We start from the raw sequence: 21,423 nt of genomic DNA, 5'->3' as shown, positions 1-21,423 counted from the left end.
GACCTGCCGGGCGCGAGCCGAGCCCCCGCCCCGCCCCCTCCTCGCGCGCTCGCTCGCTCGCTCGCTCGCGCAGAGGAAAACGTTGCGCAGGTTCAAAAATGGAACGTCGGCGGCGTGAGGGAGCGCGAGGGGGTGTGCGCGCGTGCGCGTGCGCGTGCGCGCCCGGGCGAGGGTGACGGGGTCCCCGCCGGCCCGAGCATCGCGCGCCTCAGCCGCGGCCCCGCAGCTCCGCCCCCGGCCCGGCCCGGCCCGGCCCCGGGCCCGCTCGCCCGCCGCCCCGCATGGAGCTGTCAGCCATCGGCGAGCAGGTGTTCGCGGTGGAGAGCATCCGGAAGAAGCGCGTGCGGAAGGTGAGGCTGCCTGGGGGCGGCTCCCAGGACCCCTGTGGGGTCCCCTGTTGTCCCCAGCACCGTCCCCTCCACGCTGGCGGCGAGGGGGAAAAGTAGGGCGGGGGGCCCAGGCAGCTCCGCGCTGCTGGGCTCGTCTCCCCAGTCCGTGCCTCAGTTTCCCCCGCCGCCTTGTAGGACGGAGTAGAATAAAAGTTGTCGCCCCAGCATCCTGGGGGCAGCTGAGCCCGCCAGAGCTGGAGATTAGGATCAGACTGTAGGGATCCTGAACGCCATCCTTCCTCAACCTCCCCTCATTCTAAATAAGGGGAGATTGAGGCCCAAGTTGAGGAAAAGGCTTGCCTGGTGTGTTAGCGTCGGAGCTGGGTCTCGAACTCAAGACTCGATTCGGTACCGAGACCTTTGAAGTTGGAGGCGGAGCTTCAGCCTCCCGCCTCCGAAGACTAGCTCTGGACTTCGACCTTTTCGGATCCCTTCTACCCCCACCTCGGTCTTTTTCCCGGTCTTCCAGCGCACACCTCTCTGTCTTCCCCACCCCAACTCTCAGCCCCGCCCGGCCAGGCTCAGTGAAGCCGCCTACGGCGCTGGGGCATCCTCTAAGCTCCTCCCCCTTCCCTTCGCCTCCCAAACAGACGCCCTGCAATTTAAGGAGGCATCTATTCCACTGGGTTCGGGTACCCGCGCCTCGGGGCTTGGCTTTGGCGGTCCGTACGTCCTGTGCACCTGTTTGCAGAGTGGTCGCCTCGCGCTGGAGGTTGGGGATGGAAGCCCTTGGGGAAAGTTCATCCTCTGGCAGTCACCACCATCCTGTCCCCTCGTCTCCTCTCTGCAGCCCCTTGGGAGGCTTCAGTGGTAGGGCTGGGAGGGGTCTTAGAGATCGCCTTCTCCCTCCCGTTTGACAGAGGCAGAGACTCAGACCCAGGCGGAGGAAATGACCTGGTCAAGGTCACACAGCAAGCTAGTGATGGGGGTAGAGCGGGAGCTCGAGTTGGCTCATTGCTAGCTCATCTTCTTTGGAGAGAGAAAACTCAGTCCTGGCATCTTGGGCCAAGGGTGAAGTTTGAGGTGGGGATTTTCTTTCCCCCAGCTCTGATGGGGTTGAACTCTTGGGGCTGCCCTTCCTCCTTCTCCCTTCTTCCAAGGTTTCCTCGATTTTAATTTATTCCACAAAGCCCAGTGTTTTCCATGCACTGCAGCCTAAGCAGATACAGCGGTTACCTTCCTTCTTCGTGGAGGGTGAGGAACATCGTTCCTTCAGCCTTCATTCAAAACATATTTTTCGAGGGCCTGTTATGTACCAGGCAGCATTCTCAGCCCCAGGGAAGACTACATCCCTTCCTTCATGGAGCTGGCATTCTGGCAGAGGAGACACATAACGAACGAGGAAATAAATGCAGGTGTCCTCAAGTGGGGCCCTGTGCTATGCAGAAAGAGAGGTGGAAGGTGGGAGAGATGGCCTTAGCAAGGTTGGTCAGGGCAGGCCTCTTGGAGGAGGTGACACGTCTTGGTCTTAAGACGTGGTGGGGATGGGTTTGGACTGGAAAGCCAGGCCTGGTCAGTGAGGAAGGGAGGGGTCAGGCTCTATTTTGTAACTACTAGAGATGTGACCACCACTTCTGAAGGGGGAGACTTTGTTAGTCTTCTCTGGGGTCCCACCAGGGTCTTTTGAGCCGGGGGTCACCTCTGGGCCGGAGGCATCCCCTCCCAGAGAGGGGGCTGGCTGGTGGGACTAGCACCATGGGAAACACACCAGTGAGGAATTTTTCTAGGACCTGGAGAGTCTTCTGTTCTAAAAAGTTAAGACTTACGGTCTTAGCACTGGGACTCTGGACACTGGATCTTTGGCGATAACCTGCCCCATTTGGTCTTAGTTTCCCCGTGTGTGTGACACGAGCTCTGAGCTTCTGCCGCAGGAGCCCCAGAAATGTTTGGGGCCAGATGTGCGCCTGTGCTTTCGCAGGAAGCGAAAGCGATCCAGGGGTGATCACGCAGCAGCCAAAGTTTGGGTGTCTCTGGGTTGGTGGGGGATCTTGTGGGAGGGGGCGTGTCCCTGGGCTGTGTATGTGTTGGGGGAACATCAGTGCACAGTAGGGATTGGGCCTTACTGTCCCGGGAGTGGTTTTTGGGGCAGCCGTGTATCTCACTGTTTCTGCTCTTCTTTCTTCCCAGGGTAAAGTCGAATATCTGGTGAAATGGAAAGGATGGCCTCCAAAGTAAGGCTCCTGTGTGTGTGTGTGTGTGTGTGTGTGTGTGTGTGTGTGTCTGTCCGTGTGTCTGTGTGTCTGCCTACCTGTTCACCCTTCTCTATGCCTCTTGCCTCTCCAGCTGCTTTTAGCTTTTAGCTCTTAGCTCCAGCTGCTTTAGTAATTGGCCATTGGACCTTGACTAAATCATCTTCTTCTCTGGGTCTCAGTGTCCCCTCTGCCAGCTGAGGGACTAGAAGGACATGAGGGCCAAGGTGGGCCCCAGCTCCTCTTCTCTCCTGCTCTTCTCTGGGTTGAGCTTCATCTCCTGATTGCAGCCTCCCCTCCCCTCCTTCTGGCCTTTCCTGGCACCTGGGAGGTGAAGGCCCAGCGTCTTGGCTTCAGACATGGCTGCTCGCCAGGTGGAGGCAGAACAAATACAGGCCGAGTGCGGGTTTGTGGGGCTGGATTAGACACGTCTAGCCAGTGCAGCATGAGTCCTCAGTGCCATAGAGCTAGGGGCAGAGCCTGAGCCCCCTATGCCTTTGGACAGCATTCTCCAGTCTACCAAGCAGGTTTCCATACAGCCTTGTGAAGCAGGTATGGTGGTGATCTCTAAAGATGAGAAAGCTTGCTCAGAGAAGGTAAGCGCCTTGCCTTAGGTCCCACAGCAAGTGGAGGCAGAGGTGGGACTTGAACTGGGCCTCCCTGCTTGCGGAAGTCTCCTCTGTGCCTCTTCCATCTTGGAGTTGGGGGCCAGGGTGCTGGATCCAGGACTTCTCTCAGTGGCTCCACCTCTCCTGCTAAGGTCCAATCAGGAACCTTCCTAGTAACCAATCACCACCCAACAGGGCGGTGGGAGTGGGAGGGACTGAGCAAGTCGTGGGGCCTCTTCATTGGTCTGTGGGTGCCCTGCCTCCTTGCCCTCCTGGAAACCCCCTTGGCCCAGAGCCTCTGCTCTCTGTGCAGGGGGCTTTCTGCTGTGTTTACGTTGAGGGCTGAGCTGGTATTGGATTCTAGGAGCATCATGGGAGCCTGGTGGGGAAACAGAGCAGAGGGGAATACAGCCTATGTCACCTGAGCTTCCCTTTCTACAAAACAGGCTCATTAGGCCAGGCCCTGCTCCCCTCTCCCAGGCTCCTTCACCTTGCGGGTGAAAGTCCTGGGCCCGTGTGTTCAGGGCACCCTGCAGGCGTCCTGAGGATTGGGGTCGGTGGCTGGCCCACCAGATAATGCGCCGGTTGGCTCCCGCTGCCCCTGCTGCCCCCTCCCCAACACCCCAGAACTGGAGGGGGATCCCCTGCTCCTCACGGCAGATGAGAGGTGGACTCATCGGGGTGAAGAAGCAGTTAAGAGTTGAGGGAGAGCTAGAAAAGGAAGATGCCTAGGATCGGCCGCAGGAGCGCTGACTCCCTGGGTGCACGCTCCCCACTCAGCTTGTGCGCCAGAAGGCACTGCACTGGGGTGTGGTCACCAGCCTGTTGGCCTTCACAGCACTGTTGGCTATTTTTCCTCCTCTGTAGACTCCCATCTTTTGAAAGATTTCCTTCTCTAAACAGAGGTACCTCTCAATGAAAAGTTCCTTCTTCCACTTTTTAATTTAATTTAATTTTATTATTATTATTATTTTTTATTTTTTTTCCTTCTTCCACTTTTTAAATCCCAAACGGATATGTCTGCCTACCAGAGCTTCAGCCAGGAGAGAAGGGCCTGGCACTCCAAAGGCAGTCCAGTCCCTCGTGCTTCTGCTGGCCTGAGCCCCTCACCCTGATGCCACTTGTTTCTTAACATGCTGAGACCACCAGGGGGGCCCTAATGCCTGCCTTTGGTGACTCCGCAAAGGTTCTGGGAGTCCTGTTTGACCAGATGACCTGGGGCACCCCTGACTCTCCTGCACATTGGTCCTGGGTTCCTGGCCTGGTTCACAGCCATCCAGGTCCCCAACATGGTGGGGCCTGTGGTCCCTCATCTCCAGGTTGGAATGATGAGGCCTGTGTCACAACATTGTTGTGAGGATTAGATGATGGAGATAAAGTACTGGTGCTTTCTCAGGTGACCAGGCACTTAGGAAATGTTTGTCGTTAACACAAAGTCAGACAGCTCAGCTTCTAGGTTTCCCTGCAGCCAGGAAAGGGATCTGGGAAATCCCATTCGCCATTAAAACTCAACATAGCCTTAGAAATGATTTGGGTCAGCCCTCAGATGGGGAAACTGAGGCCCAAAGGGGGGATCATTACAAGAGTATAACTTCCAACCCCATGCTACCTGCTGTATCACCCCACTTGACTTGGGGGAAGACAGGTTCAGTCAGGGGGAGAGCAGGAGAACCCAGGCCCTTTTATAATCCACTGGGGCTTAGTCTCCTCTTCTCAGGGGGCCTTGCTTGGAGAAGAGGCTGAGAGAGAGGCTGGGGAGTGGGTAGTTGGGCAGGCCTGGGAGCCTTGGCTGGGGGAGAGTCTGATTCTCCTGCTCAGCAGCACCTTCCTCACCGTGGCCAAGGAGGCTTATGTTAGTAACAGAAACCATGATTTAAACAAACACTCTGTGCCAGGCCCCTTTTAGGCCATTACATGCTTTGCCCATTTTCTCTCCCCAACTGCAGACAAATGACTGCCCTTCATCCCCAGCAGATGGGGCAGAGGAGCTATCTTGTTTGTTCTGGAAGGTACTGCAAATTGCCCAGGGAGGGGCCAGGGGAACAGGGTGATGGATGTTAAGTCACCAGGTACAGGCCCTCTGCCCCACGGAGACTGTCAGATACCCCACTTATTTCAGCCTGCCCAGGACTGCTGTTCCCCTTTTGGGAATGCATTCCTCCCTTCCTTCCTTCCTTTACCACTTGTGAATACTACCCCATCTTTTAGGGAGGACTGCCTCCATGGAGCTTTGGTAATGATATTGTCAGTGGGTACAGCAATAATCAGGCTGCTGGTCAGTAAGCACCTTGTCTGAGTCAGGTATTGGCCCATTTTTAAGTGCCTCATGGCAACCGATTTTACAGATGGGGAAACAAATCCACAGCAGAGGAGGCCATGCCCAGGGTCATCTACAGCTGGGATCATTTGAACTATGGTTTGCCTGACCCCAGAATTTGGGGACCTAGCCCCTGTGATACACAGTCAGCTCTGCCAAAGGTGACTGAGGATCTTTTGTCCTTTGGTCTTTTGACTATTCAGTAAGAAGTGCCTAGGCTTTGGAGTGCCTAGGCAGACCAGGCTGCCTTTGAACCCTCGTTCTGTAGATTTACAAGCTGTGTGACCCAGGGCAAAGCCCTCAACCTCTGCACCTCCATTTCTCCCCCTGTAAAATGGAGCCCTAGCCTCACAGGACCCTGGCAAGGCTGCCTGAGACCCGAAAAGTTTCACAGCAATGCCAGGGGCAGAGGAAGGGCGTCATCTCCTTCCAGCGCAGGGTTTGGGCAGCCGCAGCAGAGTCCAGGATTGGGGCCTGGGAGGTTTTTGCACTTGCTTGGAACTGATTTCTTAACGAGCATTTGCTTTTATTATGTGTCACGCTGAACTAAGTGCTTCACGTGGCTTCGCACAACTAATTCTCACATTAGTCCCACTTCACGGATGAGTAACTGGAGGCCCCAGCGGCGGACTTACCGGCGCACCCGAGTCCGCCTCGCTGCTTCGTTTTTTGGAGGGCTTTAAATGGGAGGGTGGGGGTACTAGGGCGGGCCTGGCTCTGGGGGGCCCCGCCCCCGCCCCCTGCACGGCGGGAGCCTGCGCAGCGGAGCCCAGGCGGGGCGGCCGCGAGCCTGTTTACCCGGACTCGGGCGGGGGGGGGGGGAGGGGGCGGGGCGGTCGGTCACGTGGCCGTGTTTACCTCGGAGCCGGCGCGCGCCGTCCCCGCCCCCGCCCCTCATTGGCTGGCCTGGTAATCCGGGGCGCGCCCCTCGTGCGTGCGCGCTCACGGCGGACCCGCTGCAGGGGGCGGGGCGGGGCCAAGTGGGGCTCTCCGCCCCGCCCCGTGGAGCGCTCCGTTCCCGCCCAGCCCGCGTCCGCCCCCCTTCACGCCCCGCCCCATTCCGCCCTGCGACCCGCAGACTCAGCTCCGTGGTATCTAGGCTGTGAGCCCCGCCGGCTGGGTGCTCTGCTGCCCGCGCCCAGTTCTTCGCAAAGCGGGTTTGCCCTCGACTTGGTCTCTCTCTCCACATTGCGGAGCGGGGCTAATGGCCTCCACTTCATGGGACAGGGATGTCGGGGAGAGTGAGACGTAGCGCAGTCCCCCTCCTTTTTCTCTCGCGCAGCACGGAGCAGGACCTGGCCTCCTGCTTCCTGGTCTGACCCTCTCCCATTGTTTCAGACCCCCAGCAGCCCCAGCCCAGTAACAATGTCCCCTGAATCCACTGACCCTTTCTGTGCACGTACTGTGTACGAGGCCCCCGTCAGACACGGGGCATGGTCAGTCGGGCACTGCCCGTCTCCCGAAGACATTACAGTCCGGCGGGGAGACAGATGCAGTGACATGTGAGACACCCAAAGGTAGAGGGTGGCCAAGATTCAACAGTTCCAACCACAGACTGGTCACGTGCTGTCTCAGTGACCTTGGCAAGATGCTTACCCTCTGTGCCTCCCTTTCTTCGTCTTTAAGTGGGGTAACCTACCTCATAGGGGTTTTGTGAGGAATTGAGTAGTCCCTGGCAGTCGTGCTGTTACCATGATGGTGGTGATTCTTAAGATGAGGAAACTGAGGTCCAGAGGAGGTTGGGGACTTGCCAGGAACCACACAGCACCTCCATCAACAAAGAAATGGGCAGGGCAGTGGAGAAGTGGGCAGGACAGAGAGGACTAGAACACTGTAGGGATATTTTAACAGAGCAGAGAGGGCGAGGCAGAGGACAGAGGACACAGGAGGAAAGCAAAATTCCTCTTTTCTTGTTTCTAGTTACAGTTGGGGAAAGTCAGCCTTTGTTTTGGGAGAGGAAGGTTGGGAGTCTTTGCCAGTCTCTGGTTGCTTACACTTTGGGCATTACTCCAACTACTAAAAAAAAAAAAAAAGTTTCACTTTTAGCATTTCTTCAGGGTGAGCAAAACTCTACAGTGGTTTCTGTCACCTTTCCCAGAGCACCGAGGGACTGGGGCTGGGCTGGGCACCCTGGGGAGGGCTTACAGCCTGCCAACCAAGATACCAGCTGGGTTCATCAATAATTTTGGAAGTACCAAGTGCCCAGGCTGTGGCGAGCAGCAGGGAGGAGGCTGGGAGTGGGACAGCTTGGAGAGGATGTCAGGGGAAGCTACAAGGGCCTGGCTCCTAAAGGATGAGGAGGTAGTCACCGAGGGACTGGCCGTCAGGAGGAGAGCACAGCACGTACAAGGAAGGTGTCATTGTGCCCGATCAGGCTGGGCCTGTGGCACTTGGGTAAGGGCTATAAGGTCCTCAGGGCACAGACCTTTGTCACTGAGTCCACAGAGCCTGACACGGGGCCCAACGCACAGTAGGTGCGCAGAAGCGTCCGTGGAAGGAAGGAGGAAAGGATTCTGTCCTTGGGTAGCTTGTTCGAATCTGGATTGGACTGCTGGTGGGTATCAGTGTCCCAGGACAGTTGAAGGTGAAGGTTTTAGCTCGGCTGATTAGGAGGCAGCCCGAGGAGGGGCTGGCCCCAGCCTCTTTCTGCCTCCTAACACCTCCGTGACACTTCTCACCTCCCTTCTTACCTAGGGCAGCTGGGGGCCACCTGGGTCAGAATCATAGTCCGTGGCTCTGGTGTTGTTTGTATGCATACGTGCGCACACATGAACACACATGTGTATTTATATGTTTGTGTGTGTATTGTATGTTTGAGTATGTGTATGCATACACACATTTAGATTTGTGTTTTAAAACTTTTAGTTTTTTATGCACTGGCATCTGTTTATGGTGAACTGTACTAGTTTTTCCATTCATGAAGTGATATAAAGTTGTTTTTTTAATCTATGTTTTTAAGTAATCTCTACACCCAACATGGGACTCAAAGTCACGACCCCGAGACCAAGAGTGGCATGTTCCTCTGACCGAGCCAGCCAGGCACCCCTAAAGTTTGATTTTAAAATAAAATTATTAAACTAAAAAAAAATGACCTGCTTTAGGGCCACCTGGGCGGCTCAGTCAGTTAATCGTCCGACTCTTGATTTCGGCTCAGGTCATGATCTCGTGGTTCATGAGTTCGAGCCCCGCTTGGGGCTCTGAGCTGACAGCGCAGAGCTTGCTTGGGATTCTTTTTCCTTCTCTCTTTCTCTGCTCCTCCCCGTCTCACACTCTGTCTCAAAAAGAATAAATAAATACACTTAAAAAAAAAAGTGATCTATTTGAAAGGCAGATATTAAGTAAATGATAGTGCATGTGGATCAAAGGTGGCTTGAGCTGTGGAACTGCTGAGCTCTGACTTCCAGATCTGTCCCAACAGGGGATGGTCTCTGGTGGGGGGGTGGTGGAAATACCAAGGGGCCTGCCGTGGCATCTCTGTACCAGTCAGTCACTAGACATCTACCAAATTCCTGCTGCGTGCCGGGCCCGACAAGGGAACTTCAGACCTGGCCGTGAAGGTGCAGATGTGTACCGAGGAGGGAGGGAGTAGCTCGGCCCAGGCAGAGAGGGCCATGCTGGGGCCAGGGCTTGAGGATGGCTGGGGACAGCAAAAGGAATAGGCACGGAGCCCTTAGGTGAATGCATTAAGCAGCACGGGAGCTCTTTATGGTTGGGGAAATGGAGGCACAGAAGTGTTGAGGAAATCCTTCAAGGTTGTGTGGCGAGCAAGGGCAGGGCTGGGATTTGACCCCAGCTGGTCTGGCTCTAGAGCCTCCGCTCTTGACCACATGCTCATGCCTCTCATGGGAAGGGAATCCTGGGAGAAGGACCCTGTGCTCCTGAGGTGAACACGAGGTCTAACTGGGAGTTAGACACACTTGTTTAGAGGCTGATGTGATCGGTGCTCAGAACGAGGGCAGTCCTAGTGTCGTGGGAGCCTCCCGACCCAGCCTGGGCAGCCAGGAACAGCTCTCGGGAGTTGGTGACAATTACGCCGGACCGGGGAAGGGCCAGAAGCCTGCCCCGCCCCTGCCCCCAGTGGGCCCAGGTGGAACTACCGTAGCTTCCGTGAATGCCAGTGGGGAGCAGGGCCGCGTCTGACCTCTCCTCTCTCTCCCCAGGTACAGCACATGGGAGCCAGAAGAGCACATCCTGGACCCCCGCCTGGTCATGGCCTATGAGGAGAAGTAAGGGGGCCTCAGCCTGCCGCTGGCTTGGCTCCGGATGAGGGTCATGGGCGTGGGGGTCGGGGACTTGGTGGGGACAGCCTGGTCTAGTCTGCAGCTGGGGGTCCTGGGTCCCATTCCTGTCGCTGAGCGACGCTGGCCACGTCTCTAACCTCCCCAGGCCTCGGTCTGTCTGCTGTAAAATGGGCTGTCTGTAATAACACCGGCCCCGGTTTCCCTAAAGTTGGGGTTTCAGTTGCTGCGAAGAGTGTAAAAATGCTTTTCACAGACGCCCTGTGTGAGGGACACAGTATCAGTAATGCGCCATCATGGCCCTGGGGACAGATCAGAGAGAGATTCTCCCACCAAGCGAAGGGAGGTCCGGTGAAGCTGAAGAAAGGCTGGGGACCATGGCTTTGGATCAAGGACATCTGAGTTCTGGTCCATCCCACCTGGCCGCCTCCCAGCTCAGTGGCCCTGGGCAAAGCTCCCTTACCTCAGTCTCCCTTACCTGCCAGTGCTCTGCTCCGATTCCGAAGGTCGGTTCGCGATCGGCAGCTCCACCGGTGGGCAGTGAGGGCGCATCTCAGAGGGGAGCCTTTGACAGAATGTTGTTTCTCCTGATGTGGGAGCCTTTTGAGTCTCGCCATCCCCGTCTGCCGCATGAGCTCCAGCTTGACCGACCTCCCTGCCAGCAGGCAGCCCAAACCCTCCTGCCTCTTCCCTGGAGACCCTGCAGGGCGGGATCTTTTCATAAAATTGCTTTCATTTGGCCCTTCGCGGTAGCCTCCTGAGACAGGGATGAGGGTCTCATTGGATGGATGGGGAAACTGAGGCCCTGAGGAGCTAAGGAGCTTGTCCGGGTGTCTCGCAGCTGGAAGCAGCCAGCCTAGGACTTAACCCAGGGCTTCTGACTCCAAGTCAGATGCCCTTCCTCTGGCCCTCCTTGCCCTCTTCCCACGGCTTCTCCCCCAGGAAGTTTCCTGTTGCCGATTCCAAGGACCTTCCATGGTTCTTTCCTTTAAAAATCAGGGTGTCCCTGTCCCTCAGCTTCTTTCTTGCCCCCGGGTGCTTGGGAAAATCCTGTGGAATGTCCCGGACTGTAGCGAGGAGAGTGCCGGGCAGGTGCCAAAGTCCTGGGTTAGCACCCTAGCTCTGTTACTCGCCAGCTGTGTGGCGATGGGCAAGGCCTTTTCCTCTTGGAGCCTCATCTTCCCCACCTGTGAAGTGGGGATAAGAGTGCTGATCTCATGGGGCTCTCATGGGGACCAAGGTTTCTGAAAGCACTTTGTAGGCCAGTAAGTGTGGGCACACGTGTGTGAATTATCTTCCCGATGGTAACTAAGGGTCGTTCGTTCATTTGCGCAACAGGTATTGAGGTTCCGCTGTGTGCCAGACACTATTCCAGGTGTCTGGGGACACAGCAAGGAACCAAACCAACAGACAACCCTATTTTCATGGGGCTCCAGTGCAGAGACCGGCAATAAAAAAACATAAAAAAAAACCCCCGTATACAGTATCAGATGGTCATAACTGCTGCAAAGACAGGGTTGGGGTCAGAGAGAGGGGATAGGTAGGGGTGCAGGGGTCAGTGGGTGGTTAGGTGGGGGGTGTGACCAGAGACCTGGATTAAGCGAGGGATTGAGCCCAGTGAGTATTTTAGAGGACATCCCAGGTAAAGAGAACAATCAGTACAAAGACCCTGGGGTGAGAGCCGGTGTTTAAGGAACAGCACGGAGGCCAGCGTGGCTGTGAGTGTGGCTGGCTGGGGTGATGTGAGCCGGGTAAGGTGTGGGAGATGAGGCAGGAATGGGGCAGCTGAGGGAACGGGGGGCGCAGCTCAGGGAGTGCCGTGTAGGTCCTGGTGCAAGATCCGGATGTTATTTTGAAGGAGTCAGGAAAGTCAATAGTTAAGGAACAAACAAAGAGCTTGTACAGACCCACTGTGTGACTTTCAGCCGACTTCTTCTCTCTCAGTCTTGGTGAAAAGGAGGTGAAAGAGGGATGATGTCCATTTAACACCTGCTCTGCAGGGTTTTAAAGAGACTCAGAGGGAGTCTGGCAAGGGGGCTCTTTTGGGGAGTCCCGCCTGCAGGGAGAGGCCGAGAGGGTACGACTCCTAAGTCGCCACAGCCCTACAGCACTGGCCATTGATGGGTAGGACCCAAGGCTGGCAGAAACCAGGCCCTGGGTGGTAAGGACTGGATAGAATGGACCTCTCCCCCTTCACACATGCACGTGCACACACTCACACACACGCACGCATGCACGCTGTAGATCGGAAACCCGGATCATGTGGCCTGGGCTCCAGGCCTGCCCTGGGGGCCCTGATTGGACCCTGGGCCTGACCCTCACTAGGCCTGGAGCCCGGAGCTCAGTGGCAGAAGTTGTCAGAATTTTGGCATGGGGCAAGTCATTTAGCGTCTTTGTGCCTCAGTTTCCACAACTATAAAATGAAGATAGTAATAGTGGCTCCCTCACAGGGGGGCCTTAGGTAGAGCAGTGCCTTGTGCAGAGCGTCCGGTATGTGATGATCATACGCCACACTTACCTAAACGTCACAAACACGCTCCCATCATTATTCTTTTCCCCTAAGTCCCTTCCCTTTCCCCCTGTCTACTTCCTCCTCCTCTTCCTCTCTTCTTTTTTTCCCTTCCTCCTCCACCTCACTTTATCATTTTAGCTTTTTCTCCCCCCTATTTCGATAAATCCCAGGGACCCCTCTTGCTTCTCCCAGGAGCCCTGGTGGCCGGCTGAGAAGCGACCGCTCGCTCCAGACAAGGGCACTGAGGTCCAGAGGGGAAGCGACCGGCCAGGGTCTCCCGTGGATCAGGGGAGAGCTGGGCCTGGAACAGGGTGTCCTGGTGCCCGGCACCAGCTTCCGAGGGAAGATTCTCACCCTTAAAGGCTGGCAGGTCCCTCCTGGCAGCCGAGCGGCTGCTATCACAGCGCCTTGGCTGCTGCTTTCAGACGCCGGCTCCGGGGCCCCGGGTCAGACCTGCTGCGGCCAAGCGTACAGGCAGGGAGGGAGGGCCCCACGCGAGGTGCGTCTCCCCAGCACCCCTGGAGACGGCAGACAGCTGCCGCCCCGAGGAGGGCTGGCGGTGGACCAGCTGCCTGGGACTCTCCGGTTTTGCCGAGCTCAGATGGAGAGACCGCCCCGAGTCACACAGCCCGCAGCGGGAAGGGGGCACGCTCCCGGCCCCCGCATTCTCTCTCCTGCCCACATGGCCTCTGCAGTGGGGGCTAGCTATGGAGAGTGGGATGGAATGAGATGAAAAGGTGGAATGAAAATGGCTTTGAAGCTGTTGCTGGAGTCTCTGTTGCGATGTCTCGCATGTGTCCCGTGTGACTTTGTACACATCCTTGGGTTGTGTGTGTGTTTGTGCAGGTGGGTTGTGGGGAGGGCACCCAGCAGAGAACCTGGCATCCACCAGGGACTCCGAAAAGGCGAGCTTTCCTCCCTTTCCCCAACCAGATGATACAGTGAGGGCCTGTCCTCTCCACCAGGTTCATGCAGATCCCAAATGGGGGGAAATCTGGGCAGGGCTTCGCTTACAGAAGGACCGTGACCATGCTCATCAGCCCCCCTGGGACGTCTGAGGCAAATTTGATTGGCAGGTTTCTATACAACTCTCCTGAGGGTGGAAACTGTTTTGTTTTGGAGGCTGTTCCCAGTGGCGTGCAGAGCGGGGCTCTGGCGTGACCCTGGAGCCCGGTAAAGACACGCCTGCTTTTGGAGATGTCGCCCGCGTCCCTCCTCAGCATTAGGACCGGTGGCTGTGCCCTCCCCTTTTGTCAGAGGGGAAGACCGAGACCCTGGGACATGAACATGGGACCCCACTGTTACGGTCTAACGAGGGCAATGGGGAGGAGTCCCTACTCCGGGGTCGGGGGGTGGCCTGTGGTGGGTGCCCCCTTTCCCCATAGACAGCGGAGGGCTGGGCGGAGCGGATGCTTTCCTTTCCCTTAAATGTCACCAGTGTTTGCTTTTCTTCTGCCATCTGCTTTGCACCCCAGGGAGGAGAGAGACCGAGCGTCGGGGTATAGGAAGAGAGGTCCGAAACCCAAGCGGCTTCTGCTGCAGGTAACGCCACCAGCCTTGGTGCCCACCCACAGGCCCCCCCTTGCTCCTCCTACCAGCCTCCCCCACCCCATGCATTTGCACCAGCCAGTGGAGCCGAACTACTTAACCTCTTTGCTCTGCCCAGGGCACGGGGTGGCGGGGGGGGGACTTAGTGGGTCCGTCTCCACAGGGGGACGTGGGGAAGGAAAACAGCCTGGGCGGGAGGTGCTGTGGGTACGGGGGAAGATGGGTCTATGGCTGGTGGGAGCCTAGACTTTTGAAAGCTTAGAATCTTGTAAATTAGCCTTCATCACGCTCAAAGTCACCAGAACACAAGATTGTAACATTGGAGAACCTCAGACACATACACGTTAGAACTGAGGAAACGTGGGAGCCTGGGATTTTAGAATCCAAGAAAAGGACACTCAGAATTCTGAGACCGTAGTCTTGAAATGCCCTAGAAATGTGTCGTTTTTGAGTGAGAAGAAACCTATGGGGCCCCCTTTTCCAATCCTCTGCCACAGGCAGGGGGGTTGTGTCTAGACTCTGGGACACCCCAAGTTACCCAGGTCTTGGGGCCACTTTGCTGACATCACTGGTCTGCTTGGAACGCGGGTGAAGTTTGAAGTGACGTGGCTGTGTGATTTGAGGCAGGTCTCTCTGCCTCTCTGAGCTCGAGCGTTCTCTGTAAAATTGGGGTGATCAGCGTACCTGCTCTCCTTAAGTGAATAAAGTTCACCCGGGTATTTGAAGCCAAAAATAAGGCTTCTTGGTCCCCACGCAGGGTGAGGAGACATGTCCAGTCTCCTGCCCACCCTTGATTAGAGATCACCTGGGACTTTTGCCAGATAAGGTGGGATTCCCTTCATGCGATGGGTATTTTCACAGGGTTTGGTGTGAATTGGGTCCCAGGAAGGAAAGTAGCAAACTAGCCCCGAACTTAGCAACTTAGAGCAATAAACACTTAGTACCTCACCCAGTCCCGGTGGGTCAGGAATTCAGGGGTCCTGTAGCTGGTTCCTTAGTGATTTCTAGTTCAGGTTACGGTCACGATGTCAGCCAGGGCGCACTCATCCGGAGGTTTGACCGGGGCTGGACCGTCGGCCGGCTGCTCGCGTGCCAGCAGGTCAGCACGGGATGTTGTCAAGAGGCCTGGTACTTTCCAAGGGCTCCCGGGTGGCCTTGCAGCGTGGCCACTAGCTTCCCCCAGAGTGGATGATGTGAGAGAGAGAGAGCACGAGGAAGGTGGGAGCACAGGGTCTTTACTGACTTAGCCTTGGAGGTCCCAACCCACAGTGCCCAGGGTTCCAGGGGACTGCCCATGGCTGTGAATTCCCCGAGGCGGGCATCGTTGGGGCGGTCTCAGAGGCTGGCCACTCTTTTCTTCATCGTCTCACTGACAAAGAAACCGAGGCTCAGGGAGGCCGGTAGTTTACCCAGAGCTGGATTCAAACCCAGGTCTGGCCCTGGGTGCTCCTGGACGGCTGTGGGCAGCCGCAGGTTCTCGCTCTGTGGGCGGCAGGAGGGAGGAGCTTACTGGGCTCGTGATGGCCTGTGAGCCGGGCCGAAGGAGCAGGTTTTGGTAAAGCTGCCATCGGATAAGCCCTCCCGGCATGGCAGTGTTGTCCCGATCTCCGCCTGGTCGGCCCTCCTCCTGTCCCATAACCACCCATGCCCCATGCCGTGTGACGGGCATTAGTGGGCAGCACTGGCGAATGCAGCCTGCGCATGTGGGCCTTGCTCCCAACTGGGAGATGTTTGACCGGCAGGCCCCATCTGAGGGCCTCGCTCTCCGTGGAAACTCTTGGCCCCTGGTGACAGGTGGCAGCAGAAGGTACCGTCCCAGCGTGATCCACGCCTTCCCGACGCCTTAGCACCAGGGATGTCTCGTGGATTTGTCTAAATTTCTGCCAAAGTCAATTAGTCAAATCCCCGGAGTACAAAAATCCAGCCCTTGCGTGGCGGGAGAACGTGCCCTCCGGCCCCATTTTCACGAGAGTGAGACGGGGCATCGGCAGGGGGCTGGGCCCGCGCAGCTCAGGGGGAGGAGCACCTGGAGCGCCTGTAGGCTGCTGGCAGAGCACTGTCCCTGTGGCCGCGTGACCGTGCGCCCAGTGCCACGTGCGCCCCTGGTTACTTGCCCCGGGAGCCTTAGGGCCTCCATCTCACACCATCTCCTCGACGGCCTGGCTGTTTCGGCTTTGGGGGTCCTTTAGTAAGCAGAAGTGCCTTTCCTGGGATGAGGAAGAACTCCTTCACTTGTCTGCTTCACGAACCGAGATTTGGTTTTTCTTGGTCGATGTTCAGTCTGTACCTCTTGTACGCTCCTCTGCTGTGCACCAGAGTAATGTTCCCTGCAGCCCCATCCCGGCGCCACCTACCACCCCCTGGGGAGATGAGGCTGCCCTGTGGGGCCAGGACGAGTGGCTGTACCCGGCCAGGGCTGGGGCTGGGCTGCTCGGGGCTGGCTTTCTGGGCCGGGGTGGGGGTCGGGGTGATGGCCGGCTCCGGGCCACGGAACGCAGGGAAGGGCACTCCAGGCGGGGGGGGGAACGGCATGAGCAAAGGCGCGGCAGTGGCGGGGAGGGCAGGGCTGACCCGCCGTGCCCTGGCTTGCCCCCGCAGCGGCTGTACAGCATGGACCTGCGGAGCTCCCACAAGGCCAAGGGCAAGGAGAAGCTGTGCTTCTCCCTGACGCGCCCACTCGGCAGCGGGAGCCCTGAGGGGGTGGTCAAGGCAGGGGCGCCCGAGCTGGTGGACAAGGGCCCCTTGGTGCCCACCCTGCCCTTCCCGCTCCGCAAGCCGCGCAAGGCCCACAAGTACCTGCGGCTCTCACGCAAGAAGTTCCCGCCCCGCGGGCCCGACCTGGAGAGTCACAGCCATCCACGGGAGCTCTTCCTGCAGGAGCCAGCAGCCCCGGACGTCCTGCAGGCGGCCAGCGAGTGGGAGCCTGCTGAGCAGCCCCCCGAGGAGGAGGGTAAGGTGACCAGGCCCCGAGGCCCAGTCCCAGAGCCCCTCAGAGCTGGAAAGTCCCCACGAGTCATCAGGTTCAGCTGCCGTAAGGCCCAGAGAGGGCCCGGCGGGCTCCTGAGGCTGCACAGCCCGCAGGGGCCCCCGGCTCAGCCTGGTCCCCCTCCTCCCGTGGTCCCACTGTGGGTGAACTGGTCCAGGCAGGGAAGATAAATGTAGTGGCGTCCTCCCGTGTGTCCAGCCTTGAGCTAGGCCCCGACCTGGCCGCGGACGTGGAGGGGGACCCGGTGCTGGGCTGGCGGGGGTCTGCATGCTGCCTCCCGCTCCCACCTTTCCTACGCTGTCGTCAACGCTGTCCCCCATCTCTCTGCCTTTCTCTCCCGTGGCTGCCGCAGATGCAGACCTGGCCGAGGGGCCCCCTCCTTGGACTCCCGTGCTCCCCCCGAGCGAAGTGACAGTGACCGATATCACCGCCAATTCCGTCACCGTCACCTTCCGCGAGGCCCAGGCGGCTGAAGGTTTCTTCCGGGACCGCGGCGGGAAGTTCTGAGTCACCGTTTTTACTCTTCGTAAACTGTTTGCTTTTGGGCTTGGGGTGGGGACTTCCAGAGATGGGGAGGGGTTGGGGGCGGGGTAATTATTTTATTTAAAAATATATGGAACAGGAGAAGGGGGGGAAGATCCTGACACTTTCCCGCCACCTCGCCCCTTTCTCTGCGTGTGATGTTTACAGAAAGGCTCGGTGGTCTGTCTGGGGGGCTGGGGAGGCCCGGCATCGCTCTGTCGGTCAGGGTGCCGTCTCTGGGCCCCCCACCCCCGGATGCCTCCACCACCAGTGTTCTCTAGAGACGCAGCAGCTGGTCCCAGGAACCAAAGGAGAACGGGAAGGCCCAGACCCTCTCCCTTGAGCCACCCCCTCCCGCCTTTTTGGTTGGTTTCCCTTTTCCGTTTTGGGGGCGGCGGGTGGGGGTGGGTCGCTGTGTGTCACTTTCCACCCCAGCTTTGCGGTGGGATACGGAGGCTGGCTTTGGCCAAAAAGGACTGGGTCAAAATGAGGGGGCAGGAGGAAGGCTTTGAGGTTGCTGGGGTGCGTTCCAGACCCTTCAGAGAGGTCTTCCCCTGGGGGAGGCTGCCCGCCGAGCCCCTTCTCCGGGGAGCTCCCCCACCCGCATCGCCTGACCCGTGAGGTGGGCGCACCCGGCCCCGTGCCCTCGCGACCACGCGCGCTGCCTGCAGCCGTGGGCCGTGGGCCTTGCAAATCTCCTGTTCGGAAACCCTGACCCGGGGAATGCGGGGCGATTCGCAGCACCTGAGAACTTGTCGGGGGCACCCCACCCTTAACCACCCTTGTACAGCACATCATGTGACGGGCTCTGTCCCAACTCGTTTGCTCACAGCTGTCAGCAGAGGGCAGGATGGCCTCCGATGCTCCCAGCACGCAGTGGGGTTTTGTGGCTTCACCTGGCCGGCCACAGGTGTGCACGTGTCTGTGCAGGTGCGCCGTGGGTCAGCACTGGCTCTGAGGCACTTGGGCCCTGTCCTTCTTCCCCCGAGGGGCTCTTGTTTTCTCTGACTCAGGTGACTTTTCAACCCTACCCACTCCTCTCTTTTTCTGCCCTCCCAGAGAGGGAGGGAGCGTCCCGTCACCTTCTCAGGGCAGCCTTCAACTCCCGAAACTCTCCCTCCTCGCATTCCGTGTCCCCTTCCCATTCGTCCGAAATGCCACAGCCGGGAGCGACCTAGTTTTCCTGTGGGGGGACCTCTGCCGTGTCTCTCTGCCGTCTGGCTGCGGGGGACGGTGGGTCAGGCTGTGTGTAAGCCCCGGGCCCACCCGGCAAGGGGCTGTGGCTGCCAGGAGGAGGGGCCCTCGGTTCCTGGTTTGCGCAAATGTGCCCCGCGGGCAAGTGGCTTCCCTGGCAATGAGGAGCGTCCTCTCCCCCTCTCCCCTGCCCCAGCCCTGTAAGGGAGAAAAAGCCAGATGGCAGGGGCGGGGGGTGGGGGGTGCCAGGGGAGCAAAAGTAAAAGGCTGGCTCCCTCTCCCTTTCCCCCATCATCAGAGTGGGGGCGCTTGGGGGGGGGGCCTGCCCGCCCTCTCCCAGGGCTCTCTCCCCACTCTGCTTTGTCCTGAGGAAGTCAGCAGAACCCTGCTGAGGCAAGGATAGGGCGGTTCTTCCCCCAGACCCCTTCTCCCCAAGTTCCCAAACCAAAGACAGCCTGTACCCCATTTTTGTTTGGGGTGCCCTGCTGGCAAGATTCCTAAATCCCTGAGTCTCTCTCTCCCCTCCCTCCTTAATCCTTCGTTGTCCAGGGTCAATTCAGTGCTTCCATTGGGGGGTGGTCCCCTCTGGTGGTTCCTCCCAGCCTGGGAAGTTGACTCTAGAGGAGTATGTGGGGGTGGACCAGGGAAGGAGGGGCGCCTGGACACTTCCACCCTGCCCAGCTGGGAGACCCTGGGTCGGGGAAGGGCAGTTTGGAATTGGGGGGGGTGTCTCCCAGGACAGGGGCTCCCAACAGATGTGAGGGTGGTGGGGAGGGTGGCCGGGGGTGGGGGTCTGTCTGATTGAATGCCGTCGCCCGTGGCTTTGGGACCGGGCTGGCGGCTTGCAATAGAAGGAACCCCCCTCCTCCAGGGGACATGGGACCTCTTCCTGCCTCATGGGCACTTTGAAAGAGCTGTTTGTGCAATTAGCAGGCCTGGAGATTTGGGGGGCTCTTTGTGGAGTGAGACGGCTGATGTTCTGTCTGCTGCAGCAAAACGCTTCTTGCCCCTTCCTCAGCATCCCGCGTCTCAGAGAGGGCAGAACCCTGGGAGCCGGGGCTCCCCGCGGCTCCCTGGGATGGAGACCTCTATGAGGGGCTGGGTGCGGCCTTGCAGGCCTCTCCCCAGCCCTGAGCGTCCCAGTGGGGCCTGGGACACTGAGCTCCCACCCCACCCCTCCCCAGAAGGCCAGTACTTGCAGGGGTGGGGGTTCTTAGAAAGAGTTGGACCCCCTGTCTTCCCCCCCTCCAGCCCCCACCCATTTTGAATGTAGAGAGCCCGGTCGGTACTTTCCTCTTGCTGTGGGATGGGGCGAGGAGAGGATTCCTCCACCCCCGCACGGCCACTTGTGATGCCCAGCCGAGCCCTGTCATCCCTCCGGGGTGATGATCCCCTTGCTGACTCCCCTCCTGCGGGGGCCGCTATGCCCGTGTAAGGTGGCTTAGCTTTGCTTTGTAAGTGGCCAGCCCGGCCTCCACGTCTCAGCACAGGAACGCTGCCTTTGCGCGGAATGAGCGTCGAGCTTTGTTCAGACAACGTGAATGTATTTGGGAGGGTTGGGGGTGTGAATTGATTCCAAGCACATGCCTTTTCCGAGTGAGTGTGTGCTGGGAGGGCTAGAGCGGACGCAGAGCGCGGTTTATTTTTGTACTGATATTGGTAAGAGACTGTATAGCATCTATTTATTTAGATGATTTATCTGGTAAATGAGGCAAAAAAAATTATTAAAAATACATTAAAGATGATTTTGAAAAAAAAAAAAAAAAAAAAAAAGCTCTTGCATTCGAGCCTTCGTTTTCGGCGGAGTCACAGCTGGGCCGAGGAAGGAGCTCCAGCCCCCAAGGATTTAGGTCCCAGGTCTGCCATTTGCTGACCGTGATCTTGGACATTTTCTGAGCCCTCCAGATGTACAGCAGGATTACTTTGGGTGGGGGTGGGAAAGTGGTTGGGTACTGGAGGCTGGAGCATAGATGGGCAGGCGCCCACCATTAGGGTCCCTGCACGGTGTCATCAGAGGCCGGGATCCCTTCACCTTTTCTCTGCTTCCTGCCAAGAGTGTTCTTTTCTAGAACCCAGGGGTGGTCCATATCCCGAGTCTCTGCAGTTGCAGGTTCTGGAACCCTGGACTCTCATGGGCTAATGCTCACCTACCGTTCAGCTAAGCTCGGCACACCTGTCTGGGCCCAGAAAGTGGCGGTCAGAGCAAACATGAGTGGGGGCTGGGAGAGTCCGCTACCCTCCTCTGCATTTAGGCTCATGCTGGGCTCAGGGTAGAGACCGAGCAGGAGCGTGCAGGACTGGTAACAGAGAACAGGTAAGAGTCAACTTGTGTCCCAACCCTCCCAGTGGCCGCCCAGGTGGGGAGTGGTGGTGCCCACAGCCACGGATGTGTCAGGGAAAGAGGGAGAACGGATCGGCTGGCGATAGACTTAGGTGGTAGAATTACCAAGACTTGGGAAACGATTTGGTGTGAGGGCGAGGGAGGCATCACGATGATGCCCCGGTTTCTGGTTTGGACAACTGGGTAGATGGTGGTTCTTCATGTGGGTGGAGGCTAGAGGAGGAGAAGCAGGTTTGGAGGTGCCTTGGTCACCCCAGAAGCAGAGCCCAAGACAGGGGCTTTATTTGGGAAGTGATCCAAGGAGTAGGGGTGAGGGGGGTAGAATGGGTCAGGGAAGGAGGAGAAGCCGCAATGAGGTGGGCTATTGAGGTCGCCATTATGGCAACTACCGTGTCATTCCACCTGAGGTCACCCCAGAAGGACACACGTGTCGCCCAGAGTCGCCCATTCCCGAAGGATGAGGGCCGGGAGCATTATTCCCTGAGCGCTGGTCAAGGGTTGCCCCAGGGTTTGCGAACCCAGCCCCCAACTTCCAAGATTTGCACATGTCGGCGGCCACCGTCCATTACCCCATCTGTC

At 58.1% G+C, this 21,423-nt stretch overlaps 1 protein-coding gene across 2 annotated transcripts; it reads left to right on the top strand.

Moving 5' to 3' along the window:
* Position 1: 1 nt before the first annotated feature.
* On the top strand, positions 2-20,004 carry CBX7 (chromobox 7). 2 transcript variants are annotated; one of them, XM_049626386.1, is made up of 6 exons: positions 2-350; positions 2,517-2,560; positions 9,664-9,729; positions 13,729-13,795; positions 16,400-16,751; positions 17,140-20,004. In XM_049626386.1, exons 1-6 carry the CDS (start codon positions 282-284, stop codon positions 17,292-17,294), a joined length of 753 nt encoding a protein of 250 aa, XP_049482343.1. In that variant the 5' UTR covers positions 2-281; the 3' UTR covers positions 17,295-20,004. The 2 variants fall into 2 exon arrangements, with proteins under 2 accessions (XP_049482343.1, XP_049482344.1); XM_049626387.1 differs by having other exon boundaries at positions 5-350; positions 16,679-16,751.
* Positions 20,005-21,423: the final 1,419 nt, after the last annotated feature.

Source organism: Panthera uncia, chromosome B4 (assembly GCF_023721935.1).
Source record: "Panthera uncia isolate 11264 chromosome B4, Puncia_PCG_1.0, whole genome shotgun sequence".
Lineage (NCBI taxonomy): Eukaryota > Metazoa > Chordata > Mammalia > Carnivora > Felidae > Panthera > Panthera uncia.
The sequence above is the reverse complement of the archived record's forward strand: the minus strand, read 5'-3'. Positions and strand labels throughout refer to the sequence as shown.

What these genes read in the sequence shown, in the direction of transcription:
- CBX7 (XM_049626386.1), top strand. Translation starts at nt 282, where the DNA reads ATGGAGCTGTCAGCCATCGGCGAGCAGGTGTTCGCGGTGGAGAGCATC. An exon ending in TGGAAAGGATGGCCTCCAAA is followed by an intron (nt 2,561 to 9,663) that starts GTAAGGCTCCTG and finishes CTCTCTCCCCAG; the next exon opens with GTACAGCACATGGGAGCCAG. An exon ending in GTCATGGCCTATGAGGAGAA is followed by an intron (nt 9,730 to 13,728) that starts GTAAGGGGGCCT and finishes TTTGCACCCCAG; the next exon opens with GGAGGAGAGAGACCGAGCGT.